The sequence below is a fragment of the Heliangelus exortis genome, chromosome 1 (genome assembly GCF_036169615.1).
Source record: "Heliangelus exortis chromosome 1, bHelExo1.hap1, whole genome shotgun sequence".
Taxonomy (NCBI): domain Eukaryota; kingdom Metazoa; phylum Chordata; class Aves; order Apodiformes; family Trochilidae; genus Heliangelus; species Heliangelus exortis.
The window spans coordinates 83089290-83113488 of record NC_092422.1 but is presented as its reverse complement, the minus strand read 5'-3'; the positions used below and the strand labels follow the sequence as shown (position 1 = coordinate 83113488).

The 24199-nt window shown below is 35.4% G+C and overlaps 1 protein-coding gene across 2 annotated transcripts in view; it reads left to right on the top strand.

Annotated features, from left to right (window-relative positions):
* Window positions 1-24199, top strand: part of CFAP47 (cilia and flagella associated protein 47) — a 295430-nt gene that overhangs the window by 38832 nt on the left and 232399 nt on the right. For both annotated transcript variants that reach the window (XM_071750490.1, XM_071750482.1), the window contains exons 23-28: window positions 1546-1646; window positions 2803-2962; window positions 12480-12672; window positions 14216-14425; window positions 21409-21509; window positions 23213-23413. In XM_071750490.1, coding sequence (XP_071606591.1) covers window positions 1546-1646; window positions 2803-2962; window positions 12480-12672; window positions 14216-14425; window positions 21409-21509; window positions 23213-23413 — 966 coding nt within the window. The remainder of the gene's footprint in view (window positions 1-1545; window positions 1647-2802; window positions 2963-12479; window positions 12673-14215; window positions 14426-21408; window positions 21510-23212; window positions 23414-24199) is intronic.

Genomic DNA, 24199 nt, shown 5'->3' with positions numbered 1-24199 from the left:
TAGTTTATATCTGATGTTTGCACTTGGGATTGTTCACTCAGAGAAAAGAATCACAAGAATCTCGGAGTAGTCAACCGAGTCTTTTAAATACAGTGTAGTCAATATGTTTTCAATCCATCATGGATTTTTTTTTTTTTGACTTTTAATAAAGTTTGTAGACTGTTTCAGCACCTGGGGAGCAAAGCAGGTCTCTTTTAAAATACCTGTAAGACTCTTAAATACCTTGGAGACTTTTTATTGGTATGTAAGAAGGCACTTAGCCAAAACAAAAAAACCCCAAACATAAAACAACAGAAAACTCAGCTGGAATATACACACGTGCTGCCTCCACCAGGCACAAAGGAAGAGAACATATTATCAATGTAATGACCAATGTAATGTGATCTGACTTTTATTATTTTTTAATAATCAATCTCAAAATTTTTTGTGAGGTAGATAACCTTATTTTCTTTCCCTCAGGTCTTATGAATGTGCTGTGTTTTCCCAGTACAGGCAGGTTTATGAGTGACATAGTTGCATATTGGTGGGAGCATCCCAGCAGATGAGGTTCCTACTTTGAAACTGTATTGATTCATGAAGTTTATATGCTTGTGCTTCAGAGAAATATGGATAGTATTGTTGTTTACATAGCATGAGATATATGATTAGGAGATTGTTTGGGCTTCTTAGGGGAAGAAGAGAATTGATCAATGTGCTTCTTCACTGAACATGAAACAAACTTGCAGATTTTAATAAGAGGCTACTGTATGCTGGCTGTGTTCATTTCCAGTGTTTACTCAAAAACCAAAATTAGACTGTGGGAACATAGGCATTTTTTTCCTAAATCCTCACTTTAAACTTCATCCCTTGTGATGGATTTCTTTTTTCCATCTCTAAGAAAGTACGATAAATATCTTATTATAAAATCTTGCATGTTTTTTTTTATGATTACCATCACAAATTTAAATGCATTTATCTGCAGTAGGAAGAACACATCAGTCCCTGTCTATAACCTTTTTATTTGAAGTACAGATGCTCTAAATCTTGTAGAAAAAAAAAAAACTAATTTTAATGTGACAAAGGTGTAATAAAAACCCAGTTTAATTACAGTACTTACATAGTATGGGAACAACAAAAAAAAAATGCAGCTTCAGAAGGGGAGAAACATTTCTGGTAAATATGTGCCGAAACAATTATTTTAGTTTATGAAAATATTATATGAAATGATTTTATTTTATGAAGATTTTATTTTATGAAGATTTTATTTTATGAAGATTTTATTTTATGAAGATTTTATTTTATGAAGATTTTATTTTATGAAGATTTTATTTTATGAAGATTTTATTTTATGAAGATTTTATTTTATGAAGATTTTATTTTATGAAGATTTTATTTTATGAAGAATTTATTTTATGAAGAATTTATTTTATGAAGATTTTATTTTATGAAGATTTTATTTTATGAAGATTTTATTTTATGAAGATTTTATTATATGAAAGAACTTTGAGGAAATATTTGTCATAATATTGGTGTATAAACATCTTAACTTTTTTTTTTCCCCAACAGTACTTAAATCACCACTGGAATTCTCCTCAATGGAACTTAAATTTGCACGACATTCAAGTGGCACACGTTTGAATAGTGCTGATGAAAGTGTGAATTCTCAGGTACCTAGTAACAAGTGTTGTAGTTATTCTTGGCCATAGCTTTTAATTACTCAAGTTTTGGAATTGAAAATTCAGTCATGAGCCAATATTTAGAAGTTTCCCATTGTAATTTTGTTCAGTTTTTTATTCAATGTAATTCTCCAAAACTCAAAATTACACTTGGCCTGTGTTTCTTACTTATGAGGACGTGTGAGCACCATGAGAAAATGACCAGGAATTGTGTAAGAAATAGCTTAGTTCAAGAGATTTTCTGCCTCTGCGTCTACTAATAAACGAGGCAGTGACAATGAAGAAGTCAATCAATATGTCATGATGGTCCATACAGCTAAACTGCTGACCCAGTATGTTTTATGGTACTAATCTATGACAGCTGGCACTCCCAGAATATTCCTGGTCATGCTTTAGGGCTTAATGGGAAAGAGGCACAAAACAGGATATTTAAATTGCCATTCTGTTTCAGAGCATAGATAATTGGACTGCACAAATGCAAAACATACCATGACATAATTTATTGTTTCTGGTACTCAAGGGCGTATTTTGGAAAATATAAGAAGTAATTTCTGGCAATGATAAAAACTCTTGAAATCCTTTCTCATGTACCTTTAGAAAACAATGTTGTTACAAAGTCAAGGCCTTTTCTTTGCTATAGATGTGCTATGAGTTGAAAGTGCAATTCTGAGATAAAGGAATGGATATTTGTTTGTTTGTTTCCACCATCATTTATTGTATTTACAGTATGGTATTTGAAGACGTGTCCTGAACTTTTTGCTTTTTCAACATAACCACCTGTAAGGCTGGATGTCATGAGCCATGTGTTTAGTGCCTGTTGTGCTTTATTTGTATCAGGAAAAACTCATTTCTGTTTGGATAAGCACTCCCATCATGTTGCTTTGATCTATTTAGCTTGCATAAATGAGATTCTTTCCATTCTGGAAAGGAACTATTGGCCTTTGTGAATGGGGTGAGTGACTGGAAAGCATCTAGTCAATGCTGATGGGCATTCTCATCTTTTCTCCTTGCAGATATAATAAACTGAGTTCTTCATTGCTTTCTAATGCTTTTTTTTTGCTTTCACTGATCTGATTGCAAAAAGAATGCTTAGGATAATGGTGTTTGCTGCTTTGTCTCTTTGTTCATGTCTTCCAAACACTTACAGGAGCTTTACCTGAAGAATATCTCAAGGAAGCAGCTGACATGGAAATTGCATTGTGATGATGCAGGCAAAAATACAGCAGGCAGTATTTTTAAATTTAGTCAGAGGACCGGATGCCTTGATCCAGGACAAAAAGTCAGTATTGCTGTATTCTTCTGCCCTTGTAAGTAGCTTTCTGAAATATTCTACATGTAGTTTGTCTAACACACCCCTTTCATAGATTTGCTTAAATTTTTATGATGAATCATAAATTATTTTGATTAACTTCCATTTAACATGACTAAATAATGAAGTAAAACACCAAAAGAAAGGCTTGTTATGATTTTGAGAAAAGAAGGCCACTTCTGAATTAACACAAAGCATGGAACCATTTGATAGCATTGTTTGAAAAAGCCTAGTTTGCATGTATAAAGTTTTCATGAATAAAGTTGAATGAATATAAGTTTTGCCCTTATAAATCATCAAAGGCTGGGGTAGCTGAATTGCTTTCAGTACTGCTCCTTCATGTGCACTTTGGTTGGCTGACCTAAATATGAAAGCTTTCTGTGGATACTTGGAATTTGGGTGAACTTTTTTTCTAAATAGCAATAATTTAGATAAAAATGGAAGTTTGCTGCCTCAATGAGATGCAAAATCCCTTAGTTATGGTATTTTTTGAATACTCTGCTCAGGTAACAAGATCCTAAAACAGATTTCTAACAAAACTTGGGTGCATGAAGGAGGTGGTGATCAACCACATACACCAGAAGAGGAATGGCACAACAAGAACCACACTCTGCTGCTTTGCTTTTGGAGAGCCTGATCTGATTTGCACTCACTACCCCTGTTTCTCACAGTCTTGCCTCAGCTGTTTTTTTCCCTTGTCTCTGATTACTCCTGGTCACCACAGTCGAATTCACAGTTGTTACTTGTCCTGTTTGGGGCAAGTTACACAAGCCAAGAAGTTCTGCTGTTTCTTGTGACAGAGAAGGTACACCAGCAACTTGGGGTGTTCCTGTGTGAGCATTGCAGCTTAGCTCAGCAAATTTTAAAGCACCTTTTTTAAAAAGAGAAGTGGTTTTAGCTGTGCAGTCTTTTTACTTGAGCATGTCCAGAGAAGGGCAATGAAGGTCATTAAGGGCCTGGAGCACAAGTCCTGTGAGGAACAACTGAGGGAGCTGGGGTTGTTTAGAAGAGGAGGCTGAGAGGAGACCTTATAGCTCTCTTCAGCTACCTCAAGGGAGGTTGGATCAAGGAGGAAAACAGCCTCTTCTCCTTAGTGAACTGTGATAGGAGCAGAGGGAATGGATGGAAGCTGTGCCAATGGAGGTTTAGGCTAGATGGTAGGAAACATTTTTTCACTGAGAGGGTTGTCAGGCACTGGAATGAGCTGTCAAGGACAGTCATGGAGTCACCATCCCTGAAGGTATTTAGAAGGCATTTGGACATGGTCCTTAGGGACGTGGTTTAGTAATTAGGTTATGGTGTTGGTCAAGGGTTGGACCGGATGATCTTGGAGGTCTCTTCCAACCTAAAACATTCTGTGAATCTGTGAATATTAGGATTCTACCTCCTTTCCAGGAAGTCTTTAGGGTAGAGGGTAATGTAACGCTGTACTCAAGTCACTGAGGCCCACCAGTGTAGGCAGCTGATATCTACAGAACTCACTCATTTTGACAGTTTTAAGTGGCCTACTTTGGGGACCCAATATTCTTAAGTGGAAGAGAAGTTGCTGTGTTGGTTGGATCTGATCCTGTGTGAGCAAGTGAGCATCTAAAGAAAGATGTTGCTGCTATTCTTTCTGATAGCATTAAAATCTATAACCTCAGTTAAGCACTTTTGGAACTTAATTATATATTTAATAAAAACATAAATATAAGAGTCTTTCCACGATTCAATATGATAAATTCAAATGACTGTATTATAGGTTGCTCTACAAAAAGCTGTGAATTTGCAAGAGCATTATTTAATTGCCTGGGTTGCCTGGACTTGCTTGCTTTACTTAAAACAATTTTTCCATTATGTTTTATGCCTTGTTTGATAGCTTTTGTCTTAAACTTATAGTTGAGGAAAAAATCACATCAACTTGTGGTTATGCCTCATGAAATGGAAAAGTAATTAACATATAATGATTTTTTCAGGATTATATAGAAGGTAATTTGTCTTAATTTTTTTTTTTTAGTAGCAAATTCTGACTTCTCTGAAGTAATATTTCTTTGTGCATATAATACTTGCAAAATTTTTGAACCTATCAGTATCTATAGTTGCAGTTACTACCAATGAGGTATCCGTTTAGAAATATTTAAGTTACTGTATTAAATTGTATATTATTACAAATGACACTGCTAGAAGAAAGTTAAATGCCATTTACTGTTTGAAGGCTGAGCAGAAATATTTACAGCATGTTTCTGGCTTTAGTACAACACTTAATCTCCTTTTCCCTTACATTCCTCCAGAAAAAAAATTGCAAAATCCCTGTGTTTTTTTTTATTTTTATTTTTGGCTCTGAACCACACATTTATGAGGTAGTCATAAAACTGTGCTCAGTGCAATAAGGATTTTACTAGGTAGGTTCTATTTTGTACTTCGTGTAGACCTTGATTTTGGAACTAAATGATGTGATCTCACCTTCCTCTCATTTATCTAGGTCCTTAATCTGTTTTTAGTGATAGCTTCTGTAGGTTATCAAAATAAAATCAACAGAGATAAAAAAACTTTGGTATGTAATTTGTTCTGGGAACAAAATGAAATAAAAATCCAAGAAGGTTAGGTGAATTGAATGAAAATATTTTCCTGGAGTGGGAAAATGTTAAAATAGAGAAATCAGGAGTTAAACATTGGGAGCAGGATAGCAAGAAGACTGGAAAAAATACAGAGAGATATTGTAGGAGAAAAATATAAAGATTATCTCTTTTCAGATGTTCAGTTTTATAATGTTGTAGAAATATGAACTTAAAATATCAGTTTACTTATGAAAAGAGTTAGGATCTAGTCAAAAGCATATATGGAGAGTGTCTAGATGAAAGAAAAGCCTTGAGAAAACTTGAATTTTAAGAAACTGTTGAGATAAAAAAACAGGTGTTGAGAGGAAAAACAGGTTAAACAAGTGAAGAGACAGAAACATGTTATGACACCAACTCTTCAGAGAAAGATTGTAGAGGAAAGAGAAATGCAAATATAGAATACTAAAAAGTGGAAAAACAGACACTCATAACCTTCTGTTCCTTGAGATGCAAGTATTTTACCATAACTCTATTCCCTTTAAACATTTTTTCTCCTTTGATAAATTTCTACTTTGTGTTCAATAGTTGATCATATTTTTTCTGTAGTATTTCAGATTAAAAAAGCCTACAAAATAAGAGTTGTAACTTTGAGCAGGTATTCTAATAAATGTTTTTGCAGAATGTTCCTGTGGTTAGAATAATTGTGGATTATATTAAAATAAACATTTGTGAAGAACACATTGAGGCATTTTGTCTGTTTTGAATTTAACAAATTTTCTTCTAATATGATTATATATAATAGCTGCATTTTGCATCGATTAGGTTAATGTATATAGCTTTGAAAAAAAGCTGTTCAGGGAGTTGGAAGATAAAAAGAACAAATCTGTATTTCCAGATAGCTGGTGATTTTCAAGGCTCAGATGAGCCTAGGGTCTCCTTTTCTCCTTCTAAGTACCACTCTGGCATTTCAGACAGAGTAAATCCTAAAAAAAAAAAAATCTGATAATATTTTTTGCAGCAGCTTGAGAGGGATTCTGTGACTGTTAATAGCTGAAATAATCATCCATATGATGGTTGTTCTAATTAGGTGTTTCTGTCATGAGAATGAATAAAAATTGCTTGTATATTGCAAAGACTGAAGCAGAAGACAGCATACAAATAAGAGCCAAGATTTTGTATTACTAAATAAATTGTATGAAAATGCAGTTGTGTATGTACTCCAATTGCCCACATATGACATATACAGTATATATGACGAATAAATAACTGTTATTTTAAGTTTTTTGTACTTTTTCCATAGAATCATAGAATCATAGAATCATAGAATCCTAGGGGTTGGAAGGGACCTCGAAAGATCATCTAGTCCAACCCCCCCTGCCAGAGCAGGGCCCCCTAGAGTACATCGCCTAGGAACGTGTCCAGGCGGGTTTTGAATGTCTCCAGTGAAGGAGACTCCACAACCCCCCTGGGCAGCCTGTTCCAGGGCTCTGTCACCCTTACAGTAAAAAAATTCTTTCTGATATTCAACTTGAACCTCCTATGCTCCAACTTACACCCATTACCCCTTGTCCTATCACTGGTCACCATAGAGAAAAGCCTAGCTCCATCTCCCTGACACTCACCCCTTACATATTTGAAAACATTGATGAGGTCACCCCTCAGTCTCCTTTTCTCCAAACTAAAGAGACCCAGCTCCCTCAGCCTTTCCTCATAAGGGAGATGCTCCACTCCCTTAATCATCTTAGTAGCTCTGCGCTGGACTCTTTCAAGCACTTCCCTGTCCTTCTTGAACTGAGGGGCCCAGAACTGGACACAATACTCCAGGTGCGGCCTCACCAATGCAGAATAGAGGGGGAGGAGAACCTCTCTTGACCTACTAACCACACCCTTTCTAATGCACCCCAGGATGCCATTGGCCTTCTTGGCCACAAGGGCACATTGCTGGCTCATGGTCATCCTCTTGTCTACCAGGACCCCCAGGTCTCTTTCACCTACACTGCTCTCCAGCAGGTCAGCCCCCAACCTATACTGGGACATTGTGTTGTTCTTCCCCAAATGCAAAACTCTACACTTCCCCTTGTTGAATTTCATCTTGTTCCTCCCTGCCCAACTCTCCAGCCTGTCTAAGTCTCTCTGAATGGCAGCACAGCCTTCTGGTGTGTCAGCCACTCCTCCCAGCTTAGTGTCATCAGCAAACTTGCTGAGGGTACATTCTATACCCTCATCCAAGTCGTTGATGAATATATTGAACAACACCGGTCCCAGTACCGACCCCTGAGGGACTCCACTAGTCACGCCCCTCCAACCAGATTCTGCCCCATTGACTACAACTCTCTGACTCCTTCCTTTCAACCAGTTCCTGACCCACCTCACTACCTGATCACCAAACCCATACTTGATCAACTTATCTACAAGGATGCTGTGAGAGACGGTGTCAAATGCTTTACTGAAATCAAGATAAACCACATCTACCGCTCTTCCATCATCTATCCACCTAGTAATTTCCTCATAGAAGGCTATGAGGTTAGTCAAACATGATTTACCCTTGATAAAACCATGCTGACTGCTCTTGATGACTCCCATGTCCTTGATATGCCTGGAGATAGTGACAAGAACAAGTTGTTCCATCACCTTTCCAGGGATGGAGGTGAGGCTGACCGGTCTATAGTTACCCGGGTCCTCCTTCTTGCCCTTCTTGTAGACTGGAGTGACATTTGCTATCCTCCAGTCCTCAGGCACCTCTCCTGTTACCCATGACTTATTGAAGATGATGGAGAGTGGCCTAGCAATGACCTCCGCCAGCTCCCTCAGCACCCTTGGATGCATTCCATCTGGACCCATCGACTTATGGATGTCCAGATTACTCAGCTGATCCCTAACCCAATCCTCATCTACTATGTCAAACTCTTCATCTATCTTGACTACTTCTGGGGTTAAATGAATCTGGGGCTCATGCGGAAACCCTGCAGGAGTAAAGACAGAGGCAAAGAAGGCGTTCAGCACCTCTGCCTTCTTTATATCCTCTGTCACCAGGGCTCCCAGCTCATTCCTTAGTGGGCCATCTTACCATATCTTTTATTTACAGAAAATAATAAATAACTGTAAAAATCAATTGCCCTTAGTTTGATGTTAAGTATTTCCTAATGATTTATAGCCTATTTGTGCTATACCTTCACTGAATATAATTGCATTTTCTTGTAAGAGAGTACATCAAAACCCACACAGGAGACCCACTTAATGAATATAGTATGTAGCATGTGGGGGTGAACATTTTTAAAATGAACTTTCAACGTGTATTAATTTGTTTAAATATGCCTCAATTGTTATAATAATGAGTGTAAAATGCTATAATAAGCTACAGCGCTTAATTAAATGCAAGAGCTTATATGATGTGAATTAGAAAAAATGTATTAAATTTAATAGAGATTCTCAAGAACTGAAGGTGTGTTAATATGACTCTCTGCTGATATACCACAATATAATGCATTAACAGTAAATGAAAAATTTTATTCCATCTTATGTTTTATGAAAAACATATCTACCTCATGGTAAGTTAGAATAAATCTGTGCTCTGGGATCCTGGGTGGAAAATACTTCACATTGAGTGCACCATTGAGTTAATAAGGGTCCAGTGCTCCTGGGAAATGTGATCATTACATAACAGGTACAGATGACACCATGACTTCTGTCTTCTAGGCTTTTTTTTCTGCAACAGAAAGATATTTAAATATCTACACCCTTTAACAGTTTCCATGGAAAATTATTAGTTTACTTTTGAATGTATTTGCTTTACTTTATTTTTCTCATAAGAATTACATTTAAGTTTTAAATACCTGTGACTTTTTTTCTGCTTTGAAGCCTGTGTTTCAGTGTATGCAAATTCTTCACTAGTACCAAAGTATGCTGAAGGTGTATATATACAATAAAGCATGAAATATTGGAAAGTCCAAGGCAAATTACCTAAAAAATTTTAATTGGGAGACAAGTGTAGAAACTGAGTAACAATCTAATATAAACTTAGGACGGTGAGAAGAGCAGATGGAGATTTCGCTTTCTTCCCACACACTATCAAATGATGAAAAAACATGCCATTATACAGTTAAGATTTCTGGGGGAAAAGGAAAAAACCTCAAAAATTAGATTTGTGCTTCTGGACAGAAATAAGGAATATAAACATCCTTAAAGAGGTGGCTACTTAAGCCTGCTTTTGCCACTAGTTTAAATTGCAAATGAAACAGGTAGAGTGGAAGGCTGAGGAAATATTTCTCCTCCAGAAGTGTGTGAGCCAGATCAGGGGGAGAACTTGTGTATGTGTATAACTGACTTTTAGCAGAAGTATAATCTGTTTATGTTTCTATTAACAAGGAATCTGCATAAATTTATAGTCCCAGGATGGCTTGCTAGGGAGTTAGACATTCTGCACTGGATGGTCTTTCTAGTGCAAATCAGCCTGAAAATGAAGCAGCTAATGAATATAAGCACATCTGTACTTTGAGAAGTTGTGTTCCATTATTCAGTTTTTTCTAAGGGAAGTCAATGAATGCTTACTTCCCCTAATAAGTATATCAAGAAAAGAAAAAGGAGAAATTTTCCATATAATTATACAGATTTTAAAGCCCTTGGCAGGTCTGTATTGGCAGATTTGTAAATACCGTTGACACTCCCTAGGGAAAATTTTCGCATCTGCTGGACTGATTTTCTTTGCCTTCCAGACATTGCTGGTGGTACAGCAGAATGGTAACAACAGCACAGGTTTTTAAAGTAGTCATGAAAGGTTTTATTAGTAGAATAAATCCAGGACATCAGTTGTTAGTACAGGATATAATTCTCATTTATTTCGAAGTAATTTATTTGACATGAGATATCCTGAAAACATTGGTCTAAGTGTCAGAAATTAGTGAACAAAACTTAATGGAATCATTCACTTTTTAGTCTCAGTGTCTGTTTAAAATGAGGACAGTATCACAACATCCTGGTGCTTCTGATAGAATTAAAAAATTATCACTTACGTATTATAAGGAATTTTGATCTTAGTAAACGCATGAAGCCACATGCATGAGTGATCAGTGATGCAAAGTAAGCACTGTCTCTGCTGCCTTCTGAGCAAGTCAGAGATTCTGTGTCAAATGGATGAAGTTGTGTAGTTAATAGATTTGTAAGAATTCTTATGTGCAGTACAGATGAAAAGCTTGTATGAGGAAAGTTTAAAAATGTTCTTTCCTAACATGTTAAAAATGTTTTGAAGGTTTGACTTTGAAACTGTGGTTAATAGGTACATTTTAAAATGTCAGTTAGTAAAAATTGAATGTTCTTTGGTTCTGACCTATGCTCCTCTAGTTTTCTTCTTTCTTGGCATTCCATCTGTATGGCATTTATTGGTTATGACCTTTCACTTTTCTATACTGTATGTCATATGTATGTATGAATATAGGATACGAGCAATAGAGTTTATTTAGGGCACAGCTGTAGGCTATTAGACTGTCTAGCTTGTATATGTGAGCAAGATGTATAGAACATCTTTTACAAGTGTGTAAAAAAATATACTACTTGACTCTTCATACATCTCCATGGCATTTTCTTAATGTCTCTCACCTTCTGGAAGGGAAATAGCTGTTTTTTCTAGCTAAGTGCCAGAAAAAGGTGTGTTCTTGCCATCTCTGAACATAGAAGCTCAAGGTTCTTAGCATTCTCACCAGTGTTGTTTCCCAAAGTTGATCTTGATGTAACAGGGAATTATCCAGATGTCCAGATATCATCTAATTTTCACTTTGCCAGTTTCATGTTTTCTGGTTTGAAATCAAGGGATCCTCAGGCCATGTTCTGGTGAGCTAACAGGCTTCCATGAAGCTTCTCTATTATCATCTCTATGAAGAAACTGGCTTTTATGAGGAGAGAATAAGATAAAATATTTTTAAGAAAATAGATTTTTGTTTTTGCATATGTAAACAATGGAAAGTCTTGCTCAGGTTAAGAAAAAAATTATCAGACCCAGTCTCAGCTGAACTTATCATGTGTTTTGTTTGCAGTGACACATACGTACTCATTCAGACATGTAAAATAGAAATTATTTGGTTCAATATCTCCTTCTTGAAAATCAGATAGGGATGTTTTCATACTTATTAATCTGATGACAGAGGAGAATCAAAAGGAAGGGTATTTTCCTTAAAAATTAAAAGATTAAACTTTTGAGGCTGTCCTATATTATGCAGGTTCATTTCTAAATGCAAGAGGTATTAATTAATTGGCCCTCAAAAGTTTTTTGCTAGCTCTTCAGCAGATGGGTATGACTGAAAATTTGACAAATGACACTTCAGGGTTTGAAATACCATTTTCATAGTGTAGTGGTTGTGGAAGGAAGCCCCTTGTTCTGTATATCAGTGAAAATGTGCTTTTGCATCCTAGAGAAGCATTAGTTAGCAAGGTGGTGTTGGGGGGGGCAGAACACAAACTGATGCTCCCAAAGGAGTGTAGAACATGTCTTGCTGGCTTGTGTGAGGCTGACTTGGCAACAGTATAGATTTTAGTCATCTTTTAAAATGTAGTGATTGCCATCTCAAAGGCAAAAAGTTTTTCTTATCTTGACAGTCAAATGCTTCTGATATTTATTCCTTTATAAAATTAGCCATCTCTGTGTTAGTGTAATTTATAATACGACTGCAATTCTTAAAAGTCTGAGGAGCATGACATTGGTGATTTATCTAAAGGAGTATGTGAATAACTGAAATTTAGAAAAATTTCTGGCAAAGTTTAAAAATATGGATTTCTGGTTTTCTACAGGCAAATCTTTGAAGCTTTCTTTATAAGTAGTTCTTCTAACATTTACTATACGATAAAGCTACATTTTGAGTATGAAAGGCCTATCAATGATTTAGAAAAAAAAAGAAACAAAAAAATTAAACTGTTGTTATAACTCTCCTAGTTGCATGTATTTATGGTAATACAGTTTTTTATTTCTATTTTTTAATGTCTTTTAAACAGCTTTTCCAGGGACATATACATCTGAAGTGTCAGTGTATGTAAATGATAATCCATCACATTACAAAATAACATTGTCTGGCACTGTGAAGTCACCAAAAATAAATTTTCAACCCCCCTTTCTAATGCTGATGCCAGTTCCTTTGGATGTGAAAACTAAAACAGCCATCACTATCATTCCACAAGGTTATTTAAGGTAAAATCTCAAATTTATTACAGAAACCTTGAGTAATTCTTTTCTGAAAAAGCAAATTACTTTTTCTTTCTGAAGGTTAGTATTAATTTCCTTCCCAGCAGAGAAAAATGTATGCATATTTAAGCCAAAACTAATGTAACTGAGATTTGTGTACATTCAACAAGTCTGTGTTCTGTGCTCCAAACATTCCTGCTTCTTGAGGTTGCCATCTTCTGATACATTCACTCTGTCAGGTGGTTTTTAAATTACTTAGAAAAGCATGAAAATTATGAAGAGAGTCCTACCAGGATTATTTGTCAACTTTAGCCAGATACGAAGACGACAAACCACTGTTTTGACATCTAGCTTTTGTTATGGATAATTGGTGAGACTGTGGGTTTTTTTCACAGAATCATTGTTGTGGTTGGAAAGGCCGTGGAGCTCAGAGTCCAACCATACACACACACAACAAGCAAAAAACCAAACCCTCTACAATCTTGGCTAGAGCATGCCCTGAAGTGCCACATAATTTCGTTTATTTGTTTCCTTTTTTTTTTTTTCTCTTCCAAAAGGAGATCTTAGTAATGAAGAGGAGAGTACAAATGTTATAATCCTGTTACTTAGTATAAAAGTTTATATATTTCTAGGTTTTCTGTGGATCACACAGTTTATTCTGTTCATTGAATTTATGAGACCCTTTTTACAATCTGTATATAACGTAGTATAACCCAGCACCACGCCTATTCCAATTTGGTGGAAATGAAATTTTCATAATTTTAATCTTTGCAAGCACTCTTTTCTGCATGTGTGTGATATTTGCTTTTCTGGTCCTCTAAGATACAACTTTTCTGTCTGTAGATTTTAAAAAGCAGTATATTAGGGTTTTTTTAGTGCTTATGTAGGTATCATTTTAATACCAGAAGAGTTGGAGCAAAACTCTCTAGGTTGCTGTTAATTAACGAAATTAACTTTACCATCAAATTATTATTGTCTAGTTTGAATTGTAGTAATTTATCAAGTGATGGTCCATTGTCAATAACTCAGTCGTTGGAACTGAAAGGATTCCACACATGGCCTTGACTGACTGACTGCCATTCTTATTTCACAACTGGAACCTAAAAATTACATAATCGGGCAAATCATCTTGAGTGTCTGCATGAGTTTCCCCCTAATATTTCTCTTATAAAACCTGTAAAGCAAGTTTTGCCTTGTGCAATAGTGCAGTTTGAGCAGTATTAATGAAAGATTTAAGTCCAGGAAACCTAAAGTAAGGAAGCAATATTTATGCCCCTTATAGCAGTTTGTAGAAATTGCTCTTAATTCAGATGTCTAGCTATTGTGGGTCACTATAAAACATTCAGATAGGTACATATAAAAAACCCTGAAATCTCAGTGTTAAAGGAATTTTTATTCTTTAGTTAAACTTGATTTATACTTCTAGACTGAAGTTATTCTTCTGTATTTAACTGTGAAAAGCAGTTTAATAAACGTGTGAAACTGAGAATAAATTTTATTACTGTCATCTTGTGACCACAAACACAATTACTATTTATTTTTAACACAGGCAATCGCGAATTCAAGTTAAACTTCCAGAGCTGGAACTTGAAGATGGTGACTGGATTTGCCCTTTTTCTGTACAGTTCCCAAGTGGACAACATATTACTCTTTCGTCTGATGGCACAAATAAGGAACTAATTTGTCTTATCAGCTTCAGATCATCTCGGCCAATTTCACTTTTAGAGAATATATCCTTTATTGATGAAGAAGAGAACAGGTAATGTGTACCTTTCAAATGTATTTGGGGACAGGGTCCAAACAGACAAAATTAGATACACAACACAGAACTGATAATGGCTGGGTAAAGGCATACAAGAATCATTCTGAAAAAAAAATTAAAACGAAATGTAACATTGTATTTCATTTTTTTCAACCAAATTACAGTTAGAAAACACAAAATTCAGCCTGGTCTCTAAGGTAAGATTCAGCTAAGTGGCCAACTTAAGCTCTTGTATCTCATTCATATTGAGTGGTAATTCTGACATCTACTTTAGTCTTCTCAGATTGCTTTGGAGAGACATGTTCTTAATCCAGCAATCCCCAATGTTTTCCATTACAAAATATTTTCCTTTTTGAAAAATGCCCTATTAAAATTTGGCAGTCCATTCTATACTGTGTTTCAAGGTGGTCTGTTTCTGGGTTGAGCCTTTCTCCTACAGTTCATTTTTTAGAATAATAACAAGTTTGTGACTGATGCAGAGTCTCTTTTCTGGCTTTTTTCTAATGGAATGTGGTGGTTCTTTTCACCTATTTGCAAATCCTTGCAAAGTTGCAGTGGAGTAATCTTGCAAAGGATTACTCCATTTTCAGTCACCTCAACACAGTTTAGCAGGTCCTGTCTCTTAATTAAGAGATTCTGGTTATTTTAAATTTACCTGTAAAATGTGCAACTGTGCAATGATACTATTTTTTAAAAAAATTTATTTTTCTATATTGAGAATGTTTGTGGTTTATTCATGTGTTTTATTATTTATACATGTGGTTTATTCATTCCTTGAGCCTTTGAGCTTTAGAGTAAAGACAGGAAGACTTCTCAATTGGGAATTACACTGGAAATCGGAATTTCATTTTTCTGGGAATCAGCAAAGGATGTGTCTCATTCCTGTTTTAAAGGGGGCATCCCTCACTCTGTGTATGACCCTCAGTCTGCAGTCTTTTGCACTCTGTGTTGTTGTTTTTTCTGCTGCTGTCTACTACTACCTTTTGTGTGTGTGTGTGATCGTGTACCATGTGTCTTTAAAGTTATTTTTTTGACTGTCAGTGTTAACTCATCTTCTATTGTTATATCTTAATCCTTAATTTTTTCCTCCTCTGGTTTTATATTCTCTGTTCTTAAGCTTTCTAGAGAAGGACAATCTATTATGAGTTTGCATACTCTGAGCTGAGGCATTTCCTATTCTCCAGTTCTTCCTGCAATATCTGTCATATTCTTAATAAGCCAACTGAATAACCAACTGGAGTCTACTCACCATACCAAAGATCAGTTTGGAATCCTGCAGGTGGAATATGTGGATTCGTTTTCTTTTATTTTTTTAATGTTTTTTAAACTTTTTTATGGTGATAGTTCTGGAGTTTGAGGTTTTTGTTTTATGTTTTGTTTGTTTGTTTGTTTGTTTTTGTTGTTGCTTTTGGTTTTTTTTTTTTGTTTTTTTTTTTTCTACTGGAAGGAAAGCTGCATATTTGTATTCTGAGGTGGGAACTGGGAACTATTAAGTGATTAATATATTAATGCTTCTGTCAATTTATAATTTTTTTTTCAATTTGAAAGGTGCAGGGAAGTATCTTTGAGCACCTCTGCAGGGAAACAGATGGTTCATAAATAAAAAGTAGGCCAACTCTGATCTCAGTGAAGGTGTTCTTTGGGGCATAAGATGAAAAGGAATCATTTTAACAGCCAAGTGACACAAGACTGCATGGATGGGTGTTGTTTATCTGTATCAGTGCAATTTATTTTTGTAGATTCTAAAATACACATGCATACATATGGGCTTTTGTGGGTTTTTTGTGGTGTTTTATTTATTTATTTATTATTTGCTAGGTTGGATTTTTTGTGTGAGTAATGCTAGGAATTCATGGCAGTATGCTAGGGATATATTTCAGCTTCAGATGATGCTTCCTATATGAAAAGTATATGGGCTACTGTCTTTCCTTGTCTGTGAGACATGGGACTCGATAGCAAAGCATGAAAAATTGTTGGTGTCTTCTCCCTCTCACCATGTTGACTCTTTAGTGTTTTCTGCACTGCCTTAGAGGGACTTTCTGGACAAACACTATCAGAGAGAAAGGATAAAACACAGATGTGCTTTACATTGCCATTTATTTATTTATTCATTCTGTTTATTTCAGAGAGCATTTGAAGTTGTTAAGAGTACTGAAATTATTTGGGAATATAAGGTCTCCATCAGAAAAATGTTTAGAAATTTACAGAATCTAGTACCTGTTAAACATAAATTCCTGTAGAACAGAAAGAACAGAAACCTAGCATTTGACAGCAACTTATATTCAGTGATTGTACCAAGAGTCATCTCTTTAAAACAACTTAGTGATAAAGACATAGACAGACATGAAATTCATGCATCTTGTTTTGATTTAAAAATAGTAGATGAATTTTAAAGTAACTTTAAAAAGCAAGGTTTAAAAACAAGGTTTTCCCTGATCCTAGTTACTGGAGATCTTTTATAAAGACCTTATATAAAAAAGATCTTATATAAAAAACTGTTATAAAAATGTTCTGTGCAAAAATAACCTTGGAGGGATGAATGGGTAAATGCATGAAAAGGAGAGTTAGATAACATTATGATTGAAAGTCATCCATGCATTTTCAGTAAAGCTACTTTCAGTAAAATACAACTTCAGAATAAAAAAAAACTATTTTCAGTAAAGCACCTGTTTTGAGGGTTAAATTTTGCTGTCTTACAGCTTAGAATGGGCTTTTTTCTAAGCATAAAAGTAAATCGTATATTTTGATGAAAGGGTAATGGACAATTCAGTTATTGCTGCTCGCATTGTATTAGTATTTTACATTTTTCTGTATAGATTGTCAGACATTAATTTATTTCTTATTAATTTTATTTACAATTTAATCTTTGTCTGAAATTAGATTCATAAATATGTGCTAAAGCTTGCAGTATTTATGTAAAAACATTAATTTAAGCCTATCATAAGATCTGAAATATAGCTAATGATCAGGCACAGTATTTACTTTTAATAACTGTTTTTATATGATACACCGGCAGCTTCTCCAACTTTGTTATAGAGAAATAATCCTTTTTGCTGTGTGATAAACCTTTTCCTGTTTGCTATTAAAGTGAAATAAAGGGTGCCATCCTCAATTTTAAGGCAAAACTCAATGTGTTTTTGAAAAAAAAGATACCAAATAAAAGTCATCAAAGTAACCTGTTTAATAGGCTGTGAAATCTCAGTTATCACTTGGTAAAGATTTGTTAAATTTTCAGGTATTTTCTCTTTACATTTCCAGTCTCAATCTGTATTTTTAAGTGTTTTGAACTAAAATTTTGAATTTCAACTTCTATTCTGTTGTCTGGAATAGAATTAAAATAAGTGAGTTAAAAAGTTATTTTCATGTGTTGCTAACATACCATGTTCTGTATTTAACTACTTAAAAGAGGAGTCATCACTCCTAAGCTAAAACTAATTCTGGATGCATTTCAAAGCACGAATATTGGTGGGACAAATACTCTGTTTTGCTAATTTTTACTTAGTCTCTACAGTGTTTTGCTTTTCTAAATTCAGGTTTAAAACTTCTGTAGGACTGGTTGTATATTTACATTACGTTCATCTAAATTATTTTTTTTTCTCCAAATCAGAGTGAAGGTTAGTTAGAGGCTATGTATTGTTTCTTTGGCTGCTATAGAGAAAATATTTGAAAGATGATAGAAACTCTTATTTTATACCAAAACCACACTATATGTAATTGTAAAAAGAAAATGGAAGAGATACATGGTTGTCATTAATCGAAGTAATTTACTGTGTGCACAAATTCCATTAGATGGATCATGAGAAAGTACATTAATATTTGTTTAACAGCTGTCTTAAATGAGAATTTGCAGTTAATTTCAAATGTTATTTTTAATCTCTGTTCTCCCTTTTGCTCGTTTCACTCCAAAGCAGAATAAATGACATTTCCTTGCACAGGGCTGATAGGAATACAGGAGTAAATTATGACATGTCTTGAGCAAGAATTTAATATATGAGAAGAAATATTTACCTATGAGACACTTATTTCCTTCAACTTGAAAAACTAGACCCAAAAAACCCCCTCAGTGAACACGGTATATTTGTCCTCTGATCGTTACTATATATTTCAGTTTGCTGATAAGAGAAATAATTTAGCAGGAAAGAAAGTTTTCAGCCATCCTGACAGAAATGGCATTTCACTCATTCTTTCTGAAAAATAAGTAGGAAACAAAAAGTACATGTTTTGTCGTACAAAGGAAACAGTTCTCTGGGCTGTGGAATACCCCAAGCTCCCCACACAAGCAGTGGGTAGATAAATTGCTGTGATCATTAATGACCCAAATGTGCTGAGGTCCTGGCTTCTCATATTCTACAGTTCTCCGTTTTCTTTCTGTCTCCCACTGGGAAGCTGGGGAAATTCGTGCAGTTTCTGATGTTTTTCATGTTCATGGCTGGAACTTCAGGAAGAGAGGATGTCAGGGATCTTAGCCTCTAATAACAGCATGATGCAACTGAGATGCCATTACTAAAAGGTACCCAGTTATGAATTGGTTCCATTGTTTTGGTAGTCCATGAGATCTCAGTCGCTTAGGAAGGGAAACAGTATGTTCCCTTTTGCTTCTGGAAAACATGCCTAAACCATGCAGCTGTTTGATGTTTGCCAGAAATTCCTGTTAAGTGCATGTATTCTGCTGCTGTGCCTTTGAGAATAAAAGCTGTCAATTTCTTTCAATATCATTTAAATTTGGAAAGAGCAGGTTGGCAAATGAGATCCTCTGCCCCCTGCAGCAAGGATTTACCATCACTTGCAGTTTACTGGTCCTACATCACAGCTCATGCTTAGCCAGCACAGGTGCTTCAGTGTCCAATTGTTTTTTCATCTCACAAAAACTGTGAAACTTCTGAATTTCTTAGGTAGGAATATATTTGCATGGCTTTTGCTATTGGCTGAATGTATTAATTTCCTCTATTTTAATACCACAGCAGCCAGTAAGGCATGTCCTTTCTGGATTATTAGCAGCATGGAACAGGAAGGAGCTTCTCTTGCAGCAGGACTGTGAGGTTTGAGGCATTTATTTGTACACAAATGTTCCGTAGTGGTGGCCATTCTTTGTGTTCTAGGTTGTGCAGTGGAATCTTTGTTCAACATGCAATATTGCTCATTGAATTTGAGTGACTTGTTTAGATGTACTGCAGTTGTTCTCAAGCATACTTTTCTGTGTTTCATTAGTGTGCAAATCAGAGCATAATTGATGGTTTGGCATATGCCCAAATCTCAAATCAGCATGAACAGTGGAGATGGCTGAGGTGTTCACCTCACACTGAGAAATCAGAAATTTGACTAGTCCAATAACACAGGCATCTGAGTTACTTTCATATGACTTGAGAACTGTATTTTTCATTAACCTTCACACAGCTTTCTTCCCCCTCTTCCCCCGGTTCTGTTGTCTGAAATTAACCTAATGTATGCCTGCAGCATATTGAGAGCTGCCATTTATCACAGTAAAGTAATTGAGTTGGAAGCTGGCAATCATTTCTACATTGCAGTTGTTGATTCTGTGTGTCTTTTAAATGGCTTGCTAAAGGTAGAAAGAAATATTATGCTCTGACTGTTCAGTTTTCAGTGTACTCTTCTACCATTTGGAGAAGGAATTTGTCACCAATGCATTCCAGGAACATCCTGGATTGGTGGTGCCTTGCTGTGTTGTCCTTCCAGCAGATGTCAGGGTGATAGAAATCCCTCATGAAGACCATGGCCTGTGAATGGGAAGCTGCTCCTCTCTCTCTGTGAAAGGCCTCATCCAACTGGCTAAAGCCCTTCCCCTACTCGCAGCCAAGTTTCAATGCTAGGAACAAACCAAAACACTGCAGAGATGCATTATTGCTTTAAATAACTGTGAGCTACAAAATTGGAATCCAAACATGGATATTTATAAATATGAAAGATGGCTATAGATCTTGTTGGAGCTTTTCTCTATTTAATAAAGTTAGTGTGAAAGTGGTTATTTAAGAATGTTGTGTTTGAAGAGGCAAGTATGGCAGAAGAAGGAAAATCTCGTTTCTCATTTCTTTGAAACATTTCTGTTTTCCTTATGTTATTCTATAACAAATTACTAGAAGATAATTTTCTCATAAATTAAACTTATGATATCTTCTACTGTCAGTCTAAATTTACATTAAATAGGAATTTATCAATATGTAATTTAAAGGAATTAGAAAATATTTTCTTTTAGTTTATTCAAGGTATATTTTGAATGCATGTAACTCTATATTAAAGCAGGATGGTTGTTAGCATACTGTTTGACTCATTGGCAGCTTAGTCCAAGTACTTAATTAATATTAATGTTAGTTGTTACATACATATGTAAAATACATAGCTATGTAACGTAACATAGTTGTTATGTTAATGTGGAATGAAAAAACCTGCTGTGTAATGACAGAGGACTTAGCTCTGTTGAATTACCTGTCAGTTGTAATGAACTAAGAACATAGATACACATGGCCAACAAGGATCCATTGATGGCAGTGATATGTTTGTTGGCTGCAGCCAGGACGTAAAGGTGAATGATGAAAAAAGAGTTAAAAGGTGGATTGCTACACATTGACATGGCTGCTCCAGACAGTATAGGCACTCTAGTGACCACTGGAGCATGTAGATCTATTTCTACAACATTCTAGCAACTGCAGTCAATATCTCATTGTTTTTAAATTGAGTCTAATTTATTTCTAAATATTTATGTTGAAATTTCTGTCAAGTCTTAGAATAGAATAGACATTAATAGAATAAACATTAAATCAAAATAGAAGTGGCTTTTCAAGAAAACTTCCCCAGTTTAAAAATTTTAGGATATATTTAGCTAGTTAGCAGTCTCCTGTAGAACACTCATAAATGTCAGCTGTAATTTTCATTGTTTTTCTTTTCAGAGAGACAGAGTATGCTGAAATACCTTGATTACTATGGATAAATAGAAAACTTTCATTTTTCTATTTTGTTTTCAACAGGTTCTCAATTCAAGTTGCTGCAACAGCAGAGAACTGCCTTCTTACTTTATATCCATATTTGGCATTTCACCACTCTGATCAACAAATTATCTTAAAAACCAGTAAGCAGTCAACATTCTACCTCTAAAAATTATATTAAATTCAGTAGTATTATCGATGTTTTCAGTGTAATAACAGGAATGTTATCATCAAGAGCAATGAAATTTTAAAAACAGTTTAATAGATTCTGTTTTCTTGCTGAAAATGAGAAAAAGTTAAATTAGTGATTGTATAATGTTTATTGGAAAATACTGGATGAGCCTAAATTGGACAGAATGTTTTGTGAAGTTTTAAAAGTATAATTATAGAAAGCAGCCCAAACAACAGAGAATAAATTAACAAAATTTAAATCAATAGGGAATGGTCATTGATGATTCCTAGGACAAAAGTTGGGTATGTTTTGAAGAAAGCAAAGGAGAAGAAAGTCACATGATGCTGATAAAATGTAATCATTATTGGCCATCTGGGAATATATTTCTGCTTTTTTTAGGTTGCTGTCTTTGAAGGCTGGAGACCATAGCCATATTTTAAGAACTAATAAAAGCCTGTGTTTAGAGACTAGAAGTATTTTTAAATGCAGTGCATCTCTCTGCCTGCTTCCCTCTGCCAACCTTTCTGCATCTGTATCTCTGCCTGTGTTGCTGTCCCCCTGACCTCATCTTTTCCTGCCTCCTTATTGCCCCCATCCTCCTTTCTTCCTTCAACAGTGATCTGTGATCTCTTTATGTATAGCTGTGCTTATGGGAAGAGATAAGGATAATTGTAGAGTTTAAGTTGGAAGGGTTGTCAGGGGATCATCAATTCCAACCTGCTCAAAGCAGATTTAAATATAAGGTCAAGTCTTGTATTTTTTGTAGTCAATGGGTTCAGCTGTATTTTTTATGAAATAGATGAATTTTTCAGGTAAGCAAGTTGTTCCTTAGGTCTGAAATAGGCTTAGCTTTGAAGGCTGTGAGTTCTAAGACTGCATTATCTTAAAATAAGTGTATTACTTAGATTGTCTAAAAAAAAGTTGGTACTTGTGAGGCTGAATGAGAGATTAGCAAGAAGACAGGTAATGCTTTTTGGGTTTTTTTTTTGTTGCTTTGAAAGCTACCCAAAACCTCTTTGCTTCCACATATCTGACACCATGATCTTCTGCTATTTGCTCCAAACCATGCAAATAATTGTGCCAGCAATCAAAAATCAAAGATAACCATAGAGAGTTTTTCCTTCTTTTGCTGGTGTGTTTGCTTCTCTAGAAACTGCCTTCTTCTGCTCTTATTCTGGAGACTGACATTAGTGATAGCCAACAGTGTCCTCTAATCCTGTCATAGGCCAACATGAGACATAATTTTTGACAGAACTGACACATTGACAAAGCATACTTTTGAGTTGGGTTTGTAAAATATGTTTGGTCGGCCTGAAAGAGTTTGGTAATAGCATGCTGAGATTCAACACAGATCCGCGATCAAAAATTCCTTCAGAATAATTTGTCATGATTTATAATTCTTGGATTAATGCTCTGCTGATATGTTCTTTTAAGCAAGTGTGAAGACCTCTCCTGTGAAACATAGACTTAATGGAAAAAAGTATGCCAGTAATTTTTTTTTTTTGTCCCTCATGACCAAAGTGAGATTTTCATCTTGAGACAAATGAGAACCATTATTTGATAAATTGAAGCACAAAACAGAAAATTATCAAAGCAAATAACTTTTAATAAACTGTTAAAGCAGAGACAATAAAATACATTTTCTTGACTGCAGCTTGTCACCTTGTTTTATAGGCACTGAAGACTGCAGAAGTGGAAAAGTTGTTTTGCATCCACGTTACACTCCACAATCAACTTTCTATAGTACTTCCTCAAGTTCCTTTGGTACAATCACTGACTCAAGCTACGAAGAGTCTCAAGAATCATTTTCCAATAGTATTTCCTCATGTTCCTCTGGTGAAACTACTGACTCAGTCTGGGAAGATTCTCAATCAGGTATAGTGCAGCTGTTCACTTTAAACACTTTGAGCTCTTACACCTGATTTTTGTCTTGCTGCTTTAAAGAGCTGTGTTTCACATTTTTAAGCTTTTCTTGAGAATGCTTCTGCACATATAGTGAATATTGAGGAAGCTGTCCTCTCCTGTGACGTGATGGGAAACCTAGTCTAGAGCTCAGAAGCAGAAACAACTCTCCTTCCTTTTAGCAGACTAAGTGGAAGGGAAATCAGTCCAAGTATAAAATAAAATAAAAAACCACAACCAAACAAAAAATGTCAAGGTCCCATTTGCAATAGCATGTCCATAGAGGAGTCAGAAGAAGAATAACGACTGAACAAACCTAAGGTATTAGTTGCTAAGGGGGTATTGTTACTGTGGTCATGAACTAAGCAAGCATATATACTGTGCCAGTATACTTTATTTTGCAGAGGCTAGAGGTGTATGCTCTGGTTAGACTTTAACATTTTTCTTGCATTTATGAAGCATTGTATAAACCCAACTTCTGTCAGTGTAGGCAGACCCTGTCTAGCCACCAGGTACTCACCAAAGCTGTTTTATCACTGCCTCTACTCACCTGAACATGTGAGAAAAAAATATAAGGAAAAGCACATGGACTGAGATAAGGACAAGATCACTTAGCAAATTACCATCATGGACAAAACAGACTCAGGGAAATTTGTTTAATTTCATTGCCAATCTAATCAGAGTAGAGTAATGAGAAATAAAAATAAAAGTTAAAAACTCTTCCCCCCCTACTTTCTCTCTAACCAGGCTATTCCTCAC